This window comes from Amyelois transitella, chromosome 18, assembly GCF_032362555.1.
Source record: "Amyelois transitella isolate CPQ chromosome 18, ilAmyTran1.1, whole genome shotgun sequence".
Taxonomy (NCBI): Eukaryota; Metazoa; Arthropoda; class Insecta; order Lepidoptera; family Pyralidae; genus Amyelois; species Amyelois transitella.
The window spans coordinates 460,413-480,936 of NC_083521.1; the positions used below are offsets into that span (position 1 = coordinate 460,413).

At 38.1% G+C, this 20,524-nt stretch overlaps 3 protein-coding genes across 5 annotated transcripts in view; 1 reads left to right on the top strand and 2 right to left on the bottom strand.

Moving 5' to 3' along the window:
* LOC106135254 (serine/threonine-protein kinase D1) overlaps positions 1-20,524 on the top strand; it is a 73,277-nt gene that overhangs the window by 18,155 nt on the left and 34,598 nt on the right. The gene's annotated exons all lie outside the window — the stretch shown is intronic.
* Positions 177-4,749, bottom strand: LOC106139868 (carboxylesterase 4A-like). The gene is made up of 6 exons (XM_060949220.1): positions 4,647-4,749; positions 4,247-4,505; positions 3,499-3,647; positions 2,685-3,240; positions 1,930-2,187; positions 177-357 (listed from the first exon to the last, which is right to left on the bottom strand). Exons 1-6 carry the CDS (start codon positions 4,747-4,749, stop codon positions 177-179), a joined length of 1,506 nt encoding a protein of 501 aa, XP_060805203.1.
* LOC106140426 (juvenile hormone esterase-like) lies at positions 5,781-13,941 on the bottom strand. Its single transcript, XM_013342013.2, has 8 exons — positions 13,867-13,941; positions 12,787-12,953; positions 11,943-12,106; positions 11,461-11,670; positions 9,769-9,981; positions 9,067-9,302; positions 8,081-8,657; positions 5,781-7,577 (listed from the first exon to the last, which is right to left on the bottom strand). Exons 1-8 carry the CDS (start codon positions 13,895-13,897, stop codon positions 7,403-7,405), a joined length of 1,773 nt encoding a protein of 590 aa, XP_013197467.1. The 5' UTR covers positions 13,898-13,941; the 3' UTR covers positions 5,781-7,402.

Genomic DNA, 20,524 nt, shown 5'->3' on the forward strand with positions numbered 1-20,524 from the left:
ATATGTTCTACGATGTTTTATATTTTAACAAGACAAAGTATTAGATAAATTAGAAAAGCCATAGTGATGGAGTGGTCCTATTCTCTTTCTTTTGGTGCCGGGAACCACACGGCAAATTTTATTACATTTACATTATCAAGCTATTGACTTTTATAAAATCTGACACTCTTCGACTCCTAAGCAGCATCGGCGCGGTTTCTATTGTAATAGTATTTCTCGTAGATGTCATTCCACAAATGAGCCTCCTTCGTGTGAGGGAAAGCCTCCATCTTCAGCTCGTGATTGATGTCCAGCAGACGAGGGGCGGATGGTTCAACTGGCAGCCAGGGTGAACGAATACCATTCGAAGATGGGTTTCTGTAAAATGCGTTATTAATTCTTACATACATACATATAGTCACGTCTATATCCCTTACGGGGTAGACAGAGCCAACAGTCCCAAAAAGACTGAATGGCCACGTTCAGCTACTCGGCTTAATGATGGTATTGAGATCCAAATAGTGACAGGTTGCTAGCCCATCGCCTAAAAAGGGGTCGCAATTTTATAGGCCTATCCCTTAGTCGCCTTTTACGACATCCATGGGAAAGAGATGGAGTGGTCCTATTCTTTTTTGTATTGGTGCCGGGAACCACACGGCACCTTAATTCTTATTAGGCATAATTTACATGAAGTTTGTCTTTTAATTGAAAATTTGAGTGCGTTTGACCTCAACCTGCCTGATGGTACACGTTATTAAACGAGAAATATAATATACTGTTAGAAAATGATACATACATACTTATAGTGGGGTAGACAGAGCCAACAGGCAGTGCCGGCAGGCATGTACAACTGAATGGCTTAATGCTGTAATTAAGATGAAATAGTGACAGGTTGCTAACCCATCGCCTACAAACCCAAGTTTTTAAGCCTTTCCCTTAGTCGCCTTTTACGAAATTCATGGGAAGATATGAATTGGTCCTGTTCTGAAGTGCCGGGAAACACGATGAATCATACATAAATCATATGAATCATTATTCAATTATATAGTTTATGCGATAAGATCGGATATCAAAAGATAAAATCAAATGGTTTCTTCCGAGTTATTTGGCCTCAATTCGCTGTTTTTTCCCGTCCAAAGATCGTCTAATTAATCGTATCAATTAAATTGCAATCACAATCAAATGCTACTGAACTGATATATTTTCACCGCTGTTAAAAAAATATAGTGTCATGTTTTCGGATTTCTAAATATCAAGTAACATAGGCTGTCCTCTTTCCTACCTTTGAGTTTATACAAAAGAAAATGCCGTGTGGTTCCCGCCACCAATATAAAAAAGAAAAGGACCACTCCATCCCTTTCTCATGGATGTCACTTATAAACTTGGGATTCTTTTAGGCGATGGGCAAGCAACCTGTCACGATTTGAATCTCATTTCTATCATTAAGCCAAACAGCTGAATGTGGCCTATCAGTTTTTTCAAGACTGCTACCTCTGTCTACGTCACAAGGGATATAGTCGTTATTATATGAATGAATGAACGTAAGGAAATCATAGAACATTTGTCATTAAATATTGACTTAAAAACGTACACACAGAAAATTTTACACATTACACATTCAAGACAGTATACTACTGCCGTGTGGTTCCCAGCACCAATACAAAAAAGAATAGGACCACTCCATCTTTCTCCCATGGATGTCGTAAAAGGCGACTAAGGGGTAGGCTTATAAACTTGGGATTCTTCTTTTAGGCGATGGACTAGTAACCTGTCACTATTTGACTCTCAATTCTATCTTAAAAATAAAGCCAAATAGCTGAACGTGGCCTTCCTTCTTCCTTCTTCTTCTTCTTCCTTCAGTCCTTACAAGACTGTTGGCTCTACCCCGCAAGGAATATAGACGTGATTATATGTATGTATGTATATATGTACTACTCGACGAGAACTTACAAATGTTTCACGAAATTCGTCCAGATCCGTATCAGATTCTCTTGCACCACCCTGTCGGGTCCCTCCAATTCCTGCCCCACCGCGGGGAACAAATACGCCAGTTCGTCTGAGAAAGCGGCCCCGGTTTTGTTGACCCCTGGCTCGGGGGTCACGCCGAGGTCACCAACATGCGAGAACTGGTAGAAGTATACAGGGTGACGGTTGGCGCTGGAGTGATGACGGACGCTGCGGTACACATGACTGACGAAGTACGCATCCCTGTTTTAGAAATCGCATAGGATGTTGAATAATTGGTTTATTCATGAATTTTCAATCTACTAAAATAATTCAAACTCATCAAATGTGTCATTTTGAATAAAACTCTTGCCGTTTGGTTTTTCGGCACCAATAGAATAAAGTACAGGATCACTCCCATCCCGTCATCTTACCCGTGGTTGTCGTAAAAAGCGACTAGGCGACTACTTTTTAGGCGATTGGCTAGCAACCTGTCATTATTTTAATCTAAATTATATAATTAAGCCAAACAGCTGAACGTGGCCTGTCACTCTTTTCAAGACTGTTGGCTCTCTCTTCCCCGCAAAAGATTTAATTATTTATATGTGTGTATGTATAAACAAAAATCTAATTTTAATATTTTTTTTATTTATTCAAACTTTATTGTACAAACAGTGTTGATACAATAGGCGGACTTAATGCTAAATGTATGTATGTATGTACACGTTATCAAAATTTAAAAGTTACGTGATTAAATTTACCGGTGATAAGCCAGAGCAGCAGCTAATGTGGTATTATGTTTGAAATAGACGTCTTGAATCTGTCTGGACACATGTCTGATTTCTCCCTCATTCATAAACTTCAGCTCTTCGGGTAGTAAAAATGATATGTCACCAGATAATCTTTTTGGCACTTTGAACTGCTTTAGTGCCGTTGCGAATAAGTAAGCTTCATCACTGTTATACCCAAGCATCATAGGCACTATCCCTCTTTTCTTCTTCATCAATTCGTAAGGATGATCACTTATTAATATATCCTCATATTTGAAATAGTTTTCAGTACACAAACCAAAAGGAAAATAAGGCTTATCAATGTTCTCTGATTTTGATGCTAATTCTTCAACTGTAGCATTCAGCAGAGTCATTGTATGATCATCATCATCCGAAATCATTGTTGCAAGAGCCTCGGCTCTGACTGTTGCATCATGATTGAATGCCAAAGGACTCAAAATGCTACCACTTTGAAGTATGGCTCCATGGTACAAACCGTCACCTGTGGTGGACATCATCACTGCTTCCACCATGGCCGCTCCAAAACCTTAAATAATAATGTATTTAAAAATAAATTTATACTCTTCATTTTGTGAATTCCACTAATATAGTAAGAAAAAGACGTTCAACTATAGCTCAAAGTAGACCGGAGGAAATTTGTAATCCATATTCACCGCCCATCACGAAAATTAGGCTTATAAATATGTAAATGCTACAATCTCAAAACAAAACCCTGGAAGTGTCCCAGTTATATAATATTTTGGGTGATCTAATTTATTTTCTTCGACGAGCACGTTTATTTTACCTTGTCCAGCAACCACTACTCTGTGAGGGTTGCCTTTGAATGCCACAATGTTGTCTCGTACCCACCTCAAAGCTAAAACCACATCCTTGGCCCCAGCGTTACCTGGAACCTTCTCGTCTTTCAAGCATAGAAATCCTACAGGGCCCATTCTGAAATAATACACACTATTATAGACATATTTCTCTTAGGAACCAGAATTAATATACGTTACATACATACGACCAGTATTGGCCACATTCGCGAAGCGAAGCGAAGAAGAAAAACATAAGAAATGCTAAATTTATTAGTTTTTTGAGCTTCTGGAAGACCGAGACCAACAAGAAAACACCTAAGAGAAAATCATACGTATGTCTCCATTTTCATCCATGGCCATCCATTCCTCCACTTGAACCATATCAGAATAATGGCATTTAATTGTCAACAATTAACGGTAAATTCTCATATAATTATACAAGTGTAGGGTCTTTCAACATCAAATCTTCCTGCGTGCCAACAGTGTCATTATATAAAATTACTTGTACTGTAGTCCTATAATTTCATCCGTATTTTATTCCCTCGTAGATCTTGCATAAAACTGCATTAGCCATCCACCGTTTATTGATCTTCTTTTTAGAAAGCTGAGTAATGAGACAATAGATTTATGTGATTCTTACGGTGACAGTTTATAACTTTTACTGTCATCGAATACTTAATACGTTCTCTTCTGAATACAACTTAATAAGTTGTTTGTATATCTATGACAATTTACCTATGACTAACAACGACGACGATGATTCCTTGCTTCACCAGTTTCTCTGGGTTATACTGGCCGCTGCTTCCTTTTACCCAAACCAGAATGGGCCATGGGAAGTCCCCAGCTGAGGGTGTATGAACGTCCAGATGAAGGCAGTCTTCCGCCGGAGAAAACATGGTACAGTGACGTTGTTCAGACTTTCGTACTCCCGACCAAATTGGTGCCAGACCAGCGCTCTGCGAAAATTTACAAATAGCAAGCAGGAACTTAGGACCTAAAAATTTTTAATTTGAAATGATAATTTCAGTAAAATGAAGTGGACAGAAACGTGTCGTGAAATACATATGTTCTTTCTAGAAACTATTCTTCTACGTCTCCGGGTGCAATTACATTTTGAATAAGCTTGTTTACATACTCACCTTAAATTTAGATGCTGGTGAATTGATAGTCGCGTAAGGAATGCCAAAATAGGACACATATCCATCTTTGTAGACACCTTTCATTCGTCCTTGAGCCATGCTTACCACCAGATTGGTTGCTTTGCTTGTTAATATCACCACGAAAACTAAGAGGTAAATAACAACTGCTCTGTAGAGGTGTTTCATTTTAAGGTTTCATTATTTTAACACAATTTAATAATTTTTTTAAAAGATTATTAAGATACGATTCTTTATAATAACACTCTTTTGACCGATTGTAAGTTCAAATTTTAAATCTTTTTAATTTTTAATTTCCATTACAACTCTTCTGATTTGATGCACTTATATTTCTAGAAAATGTTCAATTGTGCATTTAAATCCCAGTTCATTGACGTGTCCAATGCGTTTAGCAGAATTTCCAATTATCGCATCTGTTGCATTGTTGTATGATGCGTGCAGAGCTCTGAATGCTGGTCACCTGTGCGTATCGGATGGAAATCCTGGCATCACTGTTTGTGGATGTGGTGTTTTGGATTTTTTATTAATTTTGACATGGACAAGAAAGCGGATCGAAGGTTGAATCATTAAGATGCCCGGTTAAAATGCGTGATGCGCAGAAAGGCACAGGTTCAACCCACCTCGGCCATGCACCAATGACTATTTTCAAAGTTATATACACTAGTTTGGTTTCTGACTCTACTCTGAATCCAGGATACATGGTCAAAAGCATACCCCGGGGTCCTCTCCAAAGTGGTGAGGACGCACCCGGGACTAAATCCAGGAGGAATACTTTGACAAGGTCATGAAATAAGAATTTCTTGATGTGAAAACCGGATAAAGAACCAATGTAGACGATGAAATTAAAGTCTGCGACTAGAGAACTCATGTCATGGCTTTCATCGCATTTAATTCTTAAATGACTGCGCCAAATAGGTTATTATTTCATGAGTTTAACGAATATAGTCGATGTTTTTCATTATTGATTATAGCTTGAAGCGACTTTTTCCAACAAGCCTATTCGGTGAGTTTAAAAGATTTGGATAATTTTAAACTAGTGTCAAGTTATTCTAACTTATCGATATCTTGACATGGCTAAGTTTCAATGTTGATAGAAATAAAAACAAATCGAATACCACATCTCCTAAATATTTTATTCAGTCCGTTCTAAGTCACGGTATCATCACGCATCCTCAATTACACGGTATACATTATTTATACAAAAAGTTGTTGAACCTGCTTTATATTTCTATATTATATCTATTGTCATATAGGGTTTGTAAGCAGGTTAAAATTGCACGCTACCGACCCGCGGTACAGTGGCCCAAATACAAATATATACCGCATTTTTCTTTTTAATTTCATTTTTACAAACTTCAGTTTTGACATAACAAACCAAATAAAGTTTTGTTTTGTCAAAACTGAAGTTGTCAGACTTTACAGGTAATAATATAATTACAACTTTCTTTAATGCACTTACTTCCTGTTCTATTAAACTTAATTAGTTACAACCTTCTTAAATAAGCATATATATTTAACATTATTTATATCTATCTATAGCTATAACGCAGTTACTGTAGTAATAAAAAATAACAAGATAAACTACGCATCAACTATACAATAATACAAACTGATCACAAAACACTTGTTGAGCCTTCAGATTTCTTAAACACTGACTTGTCCGATCGTCACTGTACATCACCACTAGAGATTAAAAAAAACCTCGTTAAAATACAATTAAATACTAATATAAAGCTTAGTCCTTAAATCGAGTAAAAAAATATATATGTATATCAAAAACAGAAACGAGATCACTGGTATTTTATCAAAATCGATTTGAATTATAACTTTTTTTGTTTTGCTGGCAAACATGGAACTTAAAGACATTTACTTTAAGGATATTATGTTATGTATGTAAAATACATGAAACATTTGGCATTACATTGTGTGCTTAATTGATATTTTGGCTGGAATAATCAGAATAAAATTTTTGGGGTATTGCAATCAATGTACCTACAATTTTGCATCCTTCTTTAAGAACAATTTGTACACCACCACCCGACGCAACTAATAAGTACAGTCATCAAATTAAGCTAGGAGCTCCATTAATGTATTAGTGAATTAACGAACATACCGCCCAACAATGTTATAAACTTGTTAATACGCTTACAGCAAACCCAATTATGTAATGAAAACGTGACAGTTAAAACTCGAGCGGTGTACCATCAGCATAAAGATACCAATAAATTTGATTATTAACTTGATGGTGTTATTATAAAGGAAAATGTGACTGACGTTAGAACATCTGTTATCAATATTACCTTAAATTTAATTACAGATCATGATATGTAGGGAGCTGATCTGCTTAGAAAAACGTTTGGAAGAATCTAAGACAATGTAACTCTATGCAAAAGACTATGGGTAGTTTTTGTTAAAATCTTAAACCTAACACAGTAAGATTTTTATAAAGTAACACTAGGAAGTCATCTAGATAAAATCATATTTACATTACCAAGCAACCTATCCTACAGCTTTTATAAATAAGTTCTCGTAACCGTCGTACGTTTCATATCATAAGAACACTACCTTACTCATTTGAAAGTTTCATTTCTACCTAAACATTGTTTCATATACATCATACTGCGTAATTTATAAAAGACACTTCACACGTCTCGCATATCGTTTTTTCTTCCAAGAAGTACAAGTCTCATGACAGTATCAATTCTTCAATAACTATCCTTACTACTATTCTTCTCTAGCCGGTGACCCTCTGGAAGATGCTGTCGAAGAACATCTTGATGTCCAGAAGTTCCTGCGTCAGGCTCGTGCTGTAACTGGCGTCTGGTCCCGCGATCTCAGTGTACAAGAGCTGATAACTATTCACAGACAACCAATAGCCTGTGGTTTCGTCTTCATTGCGGTTGGGGTTGCTGGAATATGATGATTTTTATCATTAATAATGTAGCAGTTGACTTAAACAAATGACAGATCTTTTACTAATAACTCTAATAGTTAGCCAATTTTAAGATTATAATACCAAATAAAACAGTAAGAGTAAAACTTTCATGATTGCCATTATTGGGGTAGTGGTGCCTTTCCAGAGAGAACTCTGGGACTGCCGAAAAGTGATCTCTCTATACATACATACATACATATGGTCACGTCTATATCCCTTGCGGGTAAGACAGAGCCAACAGTCTTTAAAAGACTGAATGGCCACGTTCAGCTATTTGGCTTAATGAAAGAATTGAGATTCAAATAGTGACAGGTTGCTAGCCCATCGCTTAAAAAAGAATCCCAAGTTTGTAAGCCCATCCCTTAGTCGCCTTTTACGACTTCCATGGGAAAGAGATGGAGTGGTCCTATTCTTTTTTTATTTTGGTGCCGGGAACCACACGGCACTCTCTCTATAGCCAATGAAATTAAGAATTACCTTGTTTGCACAAAGTTCGTGAACAACGTTGTCATCCAATCCTTCATCTTCGTTCTTCTGTCTTCCTTTTTGAGAGCGGAGTACAATGATTCATTTCCAACAATAGAGTTTGTTCTCATCACATAAGTCATGTCTTCTATATGCGCTGCGCCCGTGTAGCTGATACCCCAGCCCTCTTTGAGAACGCTTTGGTCATCATCATATGAGAATTCGTAAAGGTATAACGGAGCGCCGCCGGTTTTTCGCCTCAAACTTGCTAATTTCAAAGCTGGGTATTTGAAGTACTGATCAGTACATAACCTAACAAATTTGTCCAAGTTGACAGTCCCGTTGAAGTATCTAGCCTGTATTTCGCCCGCTAATCCTGGCAACACTGTCAGTGGCGTGGTGTAAATCAAGTGTGGGGAGACTACTAGGATTGAGTTCTCTTTGATCCGAGTTATGATGTCCACCTTCTCGAACCGCTGTCTGAAGGTTTCACACTCGACGTTGGTGAAACCCACCACCATTGGGATGTTTTTACCTCGGCCTTTTGTTACGAGAACTGTTGGGTCTGCGTCTATGATTGTGGTCACACCTGAAAAATGATTGATATGTATCATCTTACCGTTAAAAAAGAAGACTGTGTGTAAAGATTTCAAAACCATAGATTACATACATACATACATAAAATCACGCCTCTTTCCCGGAGGGGTAGGCAGAGACTACCTCTTTTCACTTGCCACGATCCCTGCATACTTCCTTTGTTTCGGGTACTTTTGACCTGACCCTTTACCAGGACGATTATTCCATACGATTTTTTCGTTTCTATATAAAATAATCAATAATTATCGCATCAAGCGTATTTGCGATTCTTAATCTTCGATAATGATATAATTTACAGAAAATTAGTTGCTTAAGAATAGTAGCGATTTGCCGTTTAGAATGAACGCGATTACAACAACATTCCTATTGTTACAATTGAAATAATGAGCAGTTTAACATACCTGGGTGAGGTGACTCCACCACAGGCGTAAATGTGGTCAGACCGAACTTCTCCAACATGAACCCATTGACTTCCATGATCTGCTCGATGGGCGCGTCAATGAGCTGCTGGTGGATAGCCTCGGGGTCCGTGGAGTTTATCTTCATGGCGCTGAGGAAGGTCGTCGCCGCGAACTGGGCGAATGTTGGCGCGCTGGAGAAGAATATTGGCAGGCCTACTCCACTCATTATCCATACCCTGAAATCAAAAATTTGAGCGTAAGAAACATGTTTCGAAATTATCAATAGCGTCTTAAAATGCGGACGTTTCGCTCTCATGACTACGACTAAGTTACGGTTATTTTTCAAAGTAAACATTTTGATTTTTCTTTATCTCGCCGTCTCATCTTATTTCAACGTAGTGTCCTGAGATTTTTAATCACTTATGTAAACACAAAATATACTACACGAACGGCCATATTATTATCTTTTGTTAGCGTTGACTAAAAATTTTATTGGAACATTTTTTAAAGAGGCGACCACTTGTGAGTGTATTTTTTTTGGTGTACAAAATATCACCGAGACGTTCCCTAGGGAAAGCCCTAAGAAATTTTGTACTGTTTTGTTGTTTTTGACGGTAGGACGGACCGACAACGCATACTCGTACTAACTTTTCTTTTTGGTGTATATCACCTTAAAAGAGTAATAAATAAGTTGAAATTGACCTCTTGAACAGTCCCTCAGCAGCGGGCGACAGTGACAGCAGGTGGGCACTGCTGGCCCCGGCGCTCTGTCCCGCCAGCGTGACGTCATAGGGGTCTCCGCCGAAACCCCTCGCGTTCCTCCGAACCCATCGCAGGAGTGTCACCATGTCACGTAAGCCGCTGTTGCCGGGGATGCTGCTGGAGTTGAGCGACAGGAATCCGAGGACGTTCAGTCTGAAATGTGAGTGATTCATAGTCAAGGTAGAGAATCCAATGTGGTTGAAATAAAGATATAAATCAATCAATCAATTAAAATTGTTAAAACAAAGGAACAAGAAACACTAGTCCAACATCCATCAAATAAACAACTTAGTCAAGTCTTAGTTATGTCTTTAAAAAATAACATGTTCATAAAAATTGTTAAATGACGCGTTAGTATTACATAAAAATTAATTATATTATTAATTAATAATTATAAATATAGAAAAACTGACGTTTTAACAATTAACATGCAGTAATCTGTATCTGAAAAGCCCTGACCTTGGTACGTCGCAACCAAACAAACAAACAAACACGAAACGAGACAGCCTTGACCCAATTAGCGATAATGATGTAAGTGGCAGGAGACTGAGATATAATTAAGAGATTTATCATTATGCAGTTTTTTTTATTTGCATAACAGTGATAACTTGGCCAAAGGCGACACGGAGATAGAATTGAGGTTCCGTATGCTACCGGTATTTTAATGTAACCAACCAATTAAAGATCACGTGAAATAAAATTATTTGTAGCCCGATCTTTTTGATAGAAGTGAAAGAGCTAGAATACGCTCACTAAGCAAACATTAAAGAGAGCATAATATTTTTTACTGTTAGTGTCAATGAATTAGATGTAATTCAAAACTTATCGCAATAAATGCCTTAAGAATTGAAAGGGTGTAAAAAAATATGAAATTAACTAAAAAGTATTTAAGTGTGAAAAGTCTTACTCCACATAACGGTAGGAGTAAATGTTAATCGAAATGATTATGTAACTTAATAAAAATAACTACAGATCTCTTGATCCGTTATGTACCCCAAAAACGGTGCCTTTTCTATAGGTATGTTTGGATTATTTCAAGTCACCTTTATGATAATTAATTTATAATAAGATTGTGATATCTGGAATTAATCGGATAATAATATTAGATGACCCGGCGAAGGTCGTTACTTCCACGTGTATAACGTCGACGTAAACAAATGCTATCGAACTAACGCGTGTGACCTCATCTGCATATTACACCTATTATCTCTAGGACCCGATATCATTTTATCTATCTGTGAGGTGCAATCTTCAATTAATATCAAATGAAATGTGACAAAATCTGTCGATTTTATCGCAGTTAATGTTCCTGTAACAACATTTTCGTCATTGGCAAAATTACTTTGTTGTGTCTTGCAATTTGTCTAAATATATATGCATGGATCTTTTCTTGTTATTTTACAACTAATTCATCGTCCTTGTTGGTGGAATTAGTTGGAGCTTTCTCCATTCATTGTCCCGTATTTATTTATTTATTTTTATTTATTCTATTCGTCTTCTTATAATCAGTTTATCATGTCATTTTTGGAATTGGATTGACTTAAATTAGTATCAATGAAAAATCTCTTGGCAATAATCGAACTAAAACATTCAACATTCAGCTTTATCTAAAATAAAATAATAAATTAGTACCTGTAGTTGAAAGTGATGACAATAACTCGCTTGCTGACGAGATACTCCGGGCCGTACACGTCTGAATCTCCGGAGCCGAAGGCAAAGCCGCCACCGTGGATGAAGACGACAATCGGCAGTCCCGGGTTCAAGTCCGAATTGACCTCGTCGAAGGTGGTTAGGCGTGGGGGCACCAAACCCCGTGCCAATCTGCCATGGTTATATCTGTACCTGTTAGATACAATTTTTAGTCTTATTATTCATTTCATTATTACGATTCAAAGTATAAACGCGGTCTCGTGCGGTTTTTTTGGCAATAAAAATTAATAAAGCAGAAATGAGAAAAAATTATGCGTCTTTTGACCTAACGACTAAATATTTAAAAAACCCACTGTTTCTGTAGGTACTATTATTATCAAGCGATTATGATTTTACGTTTCATTATCCAGGTGTAAGAAGTGTTTCCAAGAACATTATTTTCAAAACTAATCCAAATAAATTACCATGGTAAATCTGCCAAGGGAACGTGTATGTTGGCATGGATACAGGCCTCGCTCATGGTCCGCGGCTGCATCAGCCGGCCGTACAGCACGTCGCGCTGCGGGCACACGGGACCCTCGCTGGTCGCGTCCAGCAGACCTTCCCACGGCTCTGGAGGCTGCAGCTCCTGGAAAGTTGGGAAATGTAAATTTTGATTGCCACGTAAATTGCCGGCCGAGTTGTCGCGAGTTTTTAAACACGTTACTTAGGAAACGTCGCGATGTATTGTGAAAAGCTCGCACAAAATTAAGCTAGTCTTTGATATACACGCCGCCATCATCTGAGCTTGGAGTAAGCAACAAAACATAGGTGTTGTTCGTGAGTTTATTATCGCGAAGTATTGTGAACATCCCACCCTTTTTAAAGTTGATTGGAAGGATCTGAGTAGATAGGACTAAATTTTACCTTATTTGTGCAGTGAGAACTTACACTTGAACTAAATTACAAATGAGAAATTTAAATTAAAAAAAAATCCATAAAGGTGAATGCCCCAGGACTAGGACTAGTCTTTAAGGAATCGAAAAATTAGAAACCAAATATTTAAAGGATTTTTCAAACATGTCAATCTGTTTGTTAAAACATTGAATTATAGTAAAAAAAAAATATATTTAAGATATATATAAAAATCAAATTAAATCAATACAGAACTAAATACCTAAGGAATAAGGTGTTCCCTGAAAGCTACCACATCAGAATTGGGTTGGGTGACTAAATTGTTCAATTATATACCGTACTCACGGCCGATTCAGGCTACGCGAATGATGAAGGGTTAAGTTTCTTTTCACATTGCGCTTTACTACAGCGTACCTTAAACCTCAGATCTCCCAGTGGCTGCTTGGCGTACGGTACCCCTCGGAAGCTGGCGTACAGCAGCCCGTAGTCTCCGACCCGCCGCGTGCCGCACACCCATCCTGCCTCGGTCCGAGCGCGGATACCGCACTCGGGCGCTTCGGGCCATGCGTATGACAACACCGCTGCAAATAGTCACAAAATTTCTGTGAAACAGCTGATTTTAGAAAGATACGAATTCTTTTTTTTTTTAACAAAAATTGAGTTTATACAAACTTCACGATTAATCACCTCTCTAGGAGCTTGGGTGTCGCGTCAAAATTCAAAAAATTATTTTCATTTATTATTATTTCAATATCACTTTATAATTGTCACATCGTTTTGTTTCACAACATTTGTTGACGTGAAATAAATTACTTAAATCTTATTTTACTACCGCTTACAAAGCGTTAGTGCAGAAGATGCGGTGACAAACTGTACTGTATCATTTTCTCCAATAACGTTAACTTCACAATTATCCAGACATAGAATAGAAATGTGGTTATGATCACAATCCTGAATTTTTATTTTGGACGACTATTCTGTTATATTTTCTACTTTTCTAAGTCCCCTATTAGTCGGGTTTACTGAGTAGAGCACAAATTTCTTTATTAATTTGAATCACAAGGTAAGATAAGATCAGGTATTAGGTTTTATAGCTGTAATATTTTAAGTATTAGATTAATTTTCTTAAAGCTCCTGCTTATATGTGTATTTACCAGTATCTCTCAAACAGGTGCTTGAAATTATTCTTGTTGCACACTTAGCTATTTTTTATTTTGGAAATATATTTTTAAGATTACGGTGTGAAATTGCTTACTTTATCGTTACCAAGTAAAAATAAAAAATATTGATTATTATGTATTTAATTTTTAAATTTAAACCCATAAACGATGTATTTTTTTATTGAAACAGTTTCACTGTCCTGAATCCTTCGCGTACGATTCCGCCAATCGTAATCCAATCATACGCCGTCTCTCCCTCAAAAATATATAGACTTACCACAAATTCACATAACATTTCACTTTGTAAAACACTCGTGTCTAAACACGTACTCACCGCTGGACAACAAAATGGCAAGCTTATACATGTCCGGTGCTCGGCTCGCGTGGAGAGCTACAACTGATCGGCGCGGGCGCATGCGGCCGTAAATATACCGCCTTCAACCCTGTACATACGTATACGATAACAGATAGACTTTGCTCGACATCCTCCAGGCAGAAAGTTTTTTATGCTGGATCGGAGGAGAAGCCTTATGGAGTCTTTACGTCACGTCACGTCTATTTACCTTGCGGGGTAGGCAGAGCCAACAGTCTTGGAAAGGCTGAAAGGCCACGTTCAGCTGTATGGCTTTGTTTGTTTGTAATATCTTTATCGCATAGAAAATTACACAGTAACAAGAAAATAGTACATAGTTATAAAAGAAACAAATCACTTGCAATGGCGGACTTATCCGATGAAGGGATCTCTTCCAGTCAACCGGCTTTATGATGGGATTGAGATTCAAACAGGTGCCCATCGCCTACAAGAGGAATCACAAGTTTATAAGCCCTTAGTCTATCCCTTAGTCGCATCCCTTATTTTAGAGTGCCGAAATCCACACAGCACATGAACTCGGAGACACTTAATTTGAATAAATAAGTGAGAAACTTAATAATGAATAAAGGCGTAGACAGAGCCAACAGTCTTGAAAAGACTGAATGGCCACTTTCAGCTATTTAGCTTAATGATAGAATTGAGATTCAAATAGTGACAGGTTGCTAGCCCTAGCTCGCCCAAAAAAGAATCCCAAGTTACTCAAACAAATAATAATGTTTATGCAAACTTATTTGAACTGCAAACATAAACCTTATTCATCATTTGTCAATTTACAATTGCGATTCTCAAAACATCAGGTTCTCAATATCAAGTACAGTTAAAGACATGTTTCCTTCAACTTAGGGCAAAAGACGATGACTGCCTCTGTGGCGCAGCGGTAGTACGCTTGTTTGTGACACCGGAGGTCCCAGGTTTGAATCCCGGCCAGGGCATCATGAGAAAAGAACTTCTTCTGATTGGCCTGGCTCTTGGATGTTTATCTATATAAGTATTTATTATAAAATATAGTATCGTTGAGTTAGTATCTCGTAACACAAGTCTCGAACTTACTTTCGAGGCTAACTCAATCAGTGTAATTTGTCCCGTATATATTTATTATTTACTGCACAAATAAAATCACTTTTGCACCAATGACGATTGGTAATTATAGGTAAAATAACACTAATCAATGTTGACAATCAGTTTACATACATACATATGGTCACGTCTATATCCCTTGCGGGGTAGACAGAGCCAATAGTCTTGAAAAGACTGAATGGCCACGTTCAGCTTGGCATTTGGCTTAATGATGGAATTGAGATCCTAGCCCATCGCCAAAAAAAAAGGATCGCAATGTCATAAGCCTATCCCTTAGTCGCCTTTTACGACATCCACGGGAAAGAGATGGAGTGGTCCTATTCTTTTTTCCATTGGTGCCGGGAACCACACGGCACTGATACAGGTGAAATAACAACTAATCAATGTTGACAATCAGTTTCTATGCTGCATTTGTTATGATAACCCATTATCATGATTGTTTATCTGTCCGCCGCAGACGCACTAACTTCTTACACGAGCCCAGTGGTCATTCATTCCAAATGAGCCGTAACAGATAAAATTATTGTTGTCATTGTTGATTGGAAATAACGTATTGTTCTTTAGGTATGTATGTATATACCGCCTTGCATACAGTAGACGTTGCACATCCAGGTGTCTAAATGTGCAGGTTTCCTCGCGATGTTTTCCCTCATCAATAACAGTAGGTAGTGGATCTTTATATGTAAATTACGAGTGAAGATCATTTTTACATAATGTCTAAACGAAGTGCCGTGTGGCTCCCGGCACCAATACAAAAAAGAATAGGACCACTCCATCTCTCTCCAATGGATGTCGTTAAAGGCGACTAAGGGGTAGGCTTATCAAACTTGGGATTCTCGTTTTAGGCGATGGGCTAGCAACCTGTCACTATTTGAATCTCAATTCTATCATAAAGCCAAATAGCTGAACGTGGCCTATCAGTCTTTACAAAACTGTTGGCTCTGTCTACCCCGCAAGGGATATAGACGTGAAAGTTTGTAAGCCTATCCCTTAGTCGCCTTTTACGACATTCATGGGAAATATATGGAGTGTTCCTTTTTATATTGATGCCGGGAACCACACGGCTCAAATTAAAATTCAATATCTTTATTGCATATCATAAAGTACATCAGTTGAATAACAGTTAGGTACTGCTTATAAATAGGTACAATATGAACCCTGTTGGGCGTCGCAATTTTAATATAATATGGAACGGCGGGCAGATTTATGTCTGCTATTATGTTGAATATAACAATAATAGTGTTTCTGGAAAGAGACGTGATGTTTGTAGGTAACGTAACCTTTTATTGAAATAGTTACCTAAAGAAATGGGTTGCTACGGTTTATATTACTTTGAATGGTAAACATTGAATGATGCTGTAAACCAATTTAATTTGTTTTTTTTTATTCCTCCACTCGTTGATGTCTTTTCAATGACAACATGAGATTTCTTAAAGAATTAGCAAATCTATACTAAAATTATAAAGCTGATGAGTTTGTTAGTTAGTTTGTTTGTTTGAACTCGCTCAGGAACAACTGGTTCGAATTGAAAAATTATTTTTGCGTTGAATAGACCATTTATCGAGGAAGGCTTTAGGCTATATAACATCACGCTGCAACTTTTAGGAGCGAAGAAATAGTGGAAAATGTGTAAAAAAAACGGGGAAAATTATTCATCCTTGGAGCTTCAATGATGCCCAAAATAACTATTCTACGCGGACGAAGTCGCGGGCACAGCTAGTGTTAGAATGTTAATTGCAAATTGTTCAAAAGTGCACACATTACTGCGATACATTAGGAAGAATTGGCTGAAAGAGACGAAATTTAACGATAAGCCCGCTTTCTGTACAGTACACAACATACTCGTATGTCTTTCCCTTAAGTATATGCATACTTTCTAATATCTATTTTTGTCACCTCATGTCCAAAACTAAGTCAAAACCTGTCAGTATATCTTCGATCTCTGTTCTTTATACTATCGTTCAGATTCAACTCGCTTAAAATAATTGCCATTACAAATTAAGATAATAAAAAAAAAATCATTATTATGATAAATTTCAACAACACTTAATAATTGTCATATCTTTTGGGTTCACATCATTTGTGGACGTCAAATAAATTACTCACAACTAAGTTTACTGTCGCTTCCAAAACGTCAGTGCAGAGGAACCGGTAACAAACTGCACTGCAGCATTTTATTTGCAAATATCCAAACTTTGAATAGAAACGAGAGAATAAATTGTTCATAATTATTAATTGACTTTTATGAAATTTTAATACAATAAAATAGGAAGCGGATGGCGTATATAATTAATTCGGTCTCGTCACTTATCGCGGCAGATAACGGATTTGGCATAGCGATAGCGGATGCATCGATGTTGCTAACAAAATCCGCGACGATGACCTCCGATACGTATTGTATAAATCTACGAGTACATTAAGATTGCATGCAATTAATTTAAACGGCTCAGTGATAGGTTCGAGATCATGGGTAGACCGTAATAGCTGAAGCGGTAAATAGCTAATAACCATACGTATATTGCCGTGTGGTTCCCGGCACCAATATAAAAAAAAGAATGGGACCACTTCATCTCGTTCCCATGAATGTCGTAAAAGGCGACTAAGGGATAGGCTTATAAATTTGGAATTCTTCTTTTAGGCGATGGGCTAGCAACCTGTCACTATTCGAATCTCAATTCTATCACTAAGCCAAATAGCTGAACGTGGCCATTCAGCCTTTGCCAGACTGTTGGCTCTGTCTACCCCGCAAGGGATATAGACGTGACCATATGTATGTTAAATTGTAAAGGTTACCTTTTGTCCCCTTGTCCGTTTACACGTGTAAATGACACGGAAGGTCGGCCAGGTTCAATAGCTTGGCCGAAACTAACGTAAACAATTACCACGCGAACGTATACACCAACCATTAATTCTTCTGTTTATGATTTCTCATGAAGTGTCATGAATATAAAATTGTGTTTATTTATGTTACGTCGTGATATTTTATTAATGTTATGTTCGGAGTGCCGTGTGGTTGCCGGTACCAATAATAGGACCACTCCATCTCTTTCCCATGGATGTCGTAAAAGGCGACTAAGGGCTAATCGGCGTACAACCTTGGATTCTTGTTTTAGGCGATGGGCTAGCAACCTGTCACTATTTGAATCTCAATTCTACGAGTATCATCAAGCCAAACAGCTGAACGTGGCCAATCAGTCTTTTCGAGACTGTTAGCTCTGTCTATTCCGCAAGGGATATAGACGTGACCATATGTATGTATGTATGTGATGTTCAGAACCTACTGAGCAGGCAATACAGTCCATTTTTTTTATAATGTGAGTACCTAGTACCTACATCCTACTACTATTATAAAGGCGAAAGTTTGTATGGATGTATGGATGTTTGTTACTCTTTCACGCAAAAACTACTGAACCGATTACCATGAAATTTGGTATGTAGGTAGCTGAAGACCCAGAATAACACATAGGCTACTTTTTATGCCAGAGTTCCCGCGGGATTGATAGGGTTTCCATGCGGACGAAGTCGCGGGCGGCCTCTAGTATGTACATAAATATCACCCCTCTTCCGCGTCATCCCCTCAATCATGTCATCTTTGCGTGTTGCGTTGCTGTCAGCACCCGCTACGGATCACGGTGACAGGGTCCGCTTTCCGACAATTCTCTTTCTTCTTCTGGCCTCTGTGGCGCAGCGGTAGTACGCTTGTCTGTGGCATCGTAGGTCCCGAGTTCGAATCCCGGCCAGGGCATGATGAGAATAGAACATTTTCTGATTGGCCTGGATCTTGGATTGGTTTATCTATGTATATAAGTATTTATTATAAAATATAGTAACGTTGTGTTAGTATCTCGCAACACAAGTCTAGAACTTACTTCGAGGCTAACTCAATCAGTGTAATTTGTCCCGTAAGTATATATTTATTTATTTATTATTCATCCGTATGTGTGCCTCTTCCATGCCACTTCGATTCGCCGTGCCCCCGTATCATGGCACGCGCGACGCCGTTTTTATCGCGCGAAAAACTATCGATGTTTCGCTTTTTATTATGACGTGAAACGGGACAGCGATAGATATTCGCGCGATGAATACGGCGTCGCTCGTGTCATACTACGGAGACTGGATCAGTCGCTTAACATAAATCACCTACATATATAACTTTAAATTTCAATTAAGCGGAATCGATTCGAGGCGATAAATAAAATGCATGTTTCGTTTGACCTGCATCATGGACCCGCGGCGAGGGGAGTGGGGGGGAGGGTGCAGTCTAGTCGCTATGCAGAGCTCCGACCTCTGGTCTGTTACCTGAGATTACCCGAAAAAGATGTATCGTCACAGATAAAAAAGGTGGAAACATTTTGTATTGTTTTAAAAAAAAAATATGGTTTCCCAAATTCTGCCTCGATAGAAAAGAAGAATGAGAGAGACAATAAAAATTATGAAGAAATTTTCCTAGTTTTCCAGCATTTTCTTACATACATACATAAAATCACGCCTCTTTCCCGGAGGGGTAGGCAGAGACTACATCTTTCCACTTGCCACGACCTCTGCATACTTCCTTCGCTTCATCCACATTCCTAACTCTCTTCATGCAAGGTCGGCGGTTTCGGGTACTCTTGACCTTGAAGAATACAGAGATCGTGGTAAGATGTAGTCTCTGCCTACCCCTCCGGGAATGAAGCGTGATTTTATGTACGTAACGTATGTATGTATTTTGTGTATTGATAGTTTATTATATTAGGTACCTATATTTTGGTACTTTATAGATACTCACCACGGAAAGTTTATAAACAATTTAATATAGTGATTAATCTGCAACGCGACTCTCGAAGGTCGATTTAACATTTAGTTAACCTACTCGAGCCAGCAAATACTTATGTCAGTTTCGGACCTACATGTAGATAATACAGATTGGTTTTTTTGTCCGTCCGTTGCATGCTACCTTCGAAACGTATCCTTTAGTCTTCAAGGATGCACGCCTGCACTCGTGATGTTACTAAAATTAGCGTGTCTAGACTGTAGCCAGACGAATCTCAAGTCTTTCAGATGTACAATGTATTTGTGTGTATGTATTTGAGACCGCCTTGGCTTAGCGGAGAACTTATTGTACCTTAAAAATCGAACCGTGTGGTTCCCGGTACTTGCAAAGTCACGGCACACTCTATGTCTTTCACATGGATGTCGTAAAAGGCGACTAGGGTATAGGCTAATATACTTGGGACTCTTATTGTAGGCACGTCTTTATCCATTGCGGGTTAGACTAAGCCAACAATCTTGAAGAGACTGAAAGATCACGTTCAGCTATGTGACTTAATGATGGAATTGAGATTCAAATAGTGACAGGTTGCTAGCCAATCGCCTGAAAGAAGAATCCCAAGTTTATAAGCCTATCCCTTATAAGTCTTTTACGACATCCATGGGATATAGATGGAGTGGTCCTATTCTTTTTTTTTTCAATTGGTGCCGTGAACCACACGGCAAAATTGTATCAACCTTAAGTCCGCTTTCTGGACTATTGAGCCTCGCCCATTGCCAATTTAACTTCTCA

Coding starts and splice junctions, on each gene's coding strand:
- LOC106140426 (XM_013342013.2), bottom strand. CDS start 13,897: ATGTATAAGCTTGCCATTTTGTTGTCCAGCG. Junction 12,954..13,866: donor TGCCATTTTGTTGTCCAGCG/GTGAGTACGTGT, acceptor GACTATTTGCAG/CGGTGTTGTCATACGCATGG. Junction 9,303..9,768: donor GCTGAGGGACTGTTCAAGAG/GTCAATTTCAAC, acceptor TTTTGATTTCAG/GGTATGGATAATGAGTGGAG.
- LOC106139868 (XM_060949220.1), bottom strand. CDS start 4,749: ATGGCTCAAGGACGAATGAAAGGTGTCTACAAAGATGGATATGTGTCC. Junction 2,188..2,684: donor GCTGCTCTGGCTTATCACCG/GTAAATTTAATC, acceptor TTTCTAAAACAG/GGATGCGTACTTCGTCAGTC. Junction 358..1,929: donor ACGAATTTCGTGAAACATTT/GTAAGTTCTCGT, acceptor CGCATTTTACAG/AAACCCATCTTCGAATGGTA.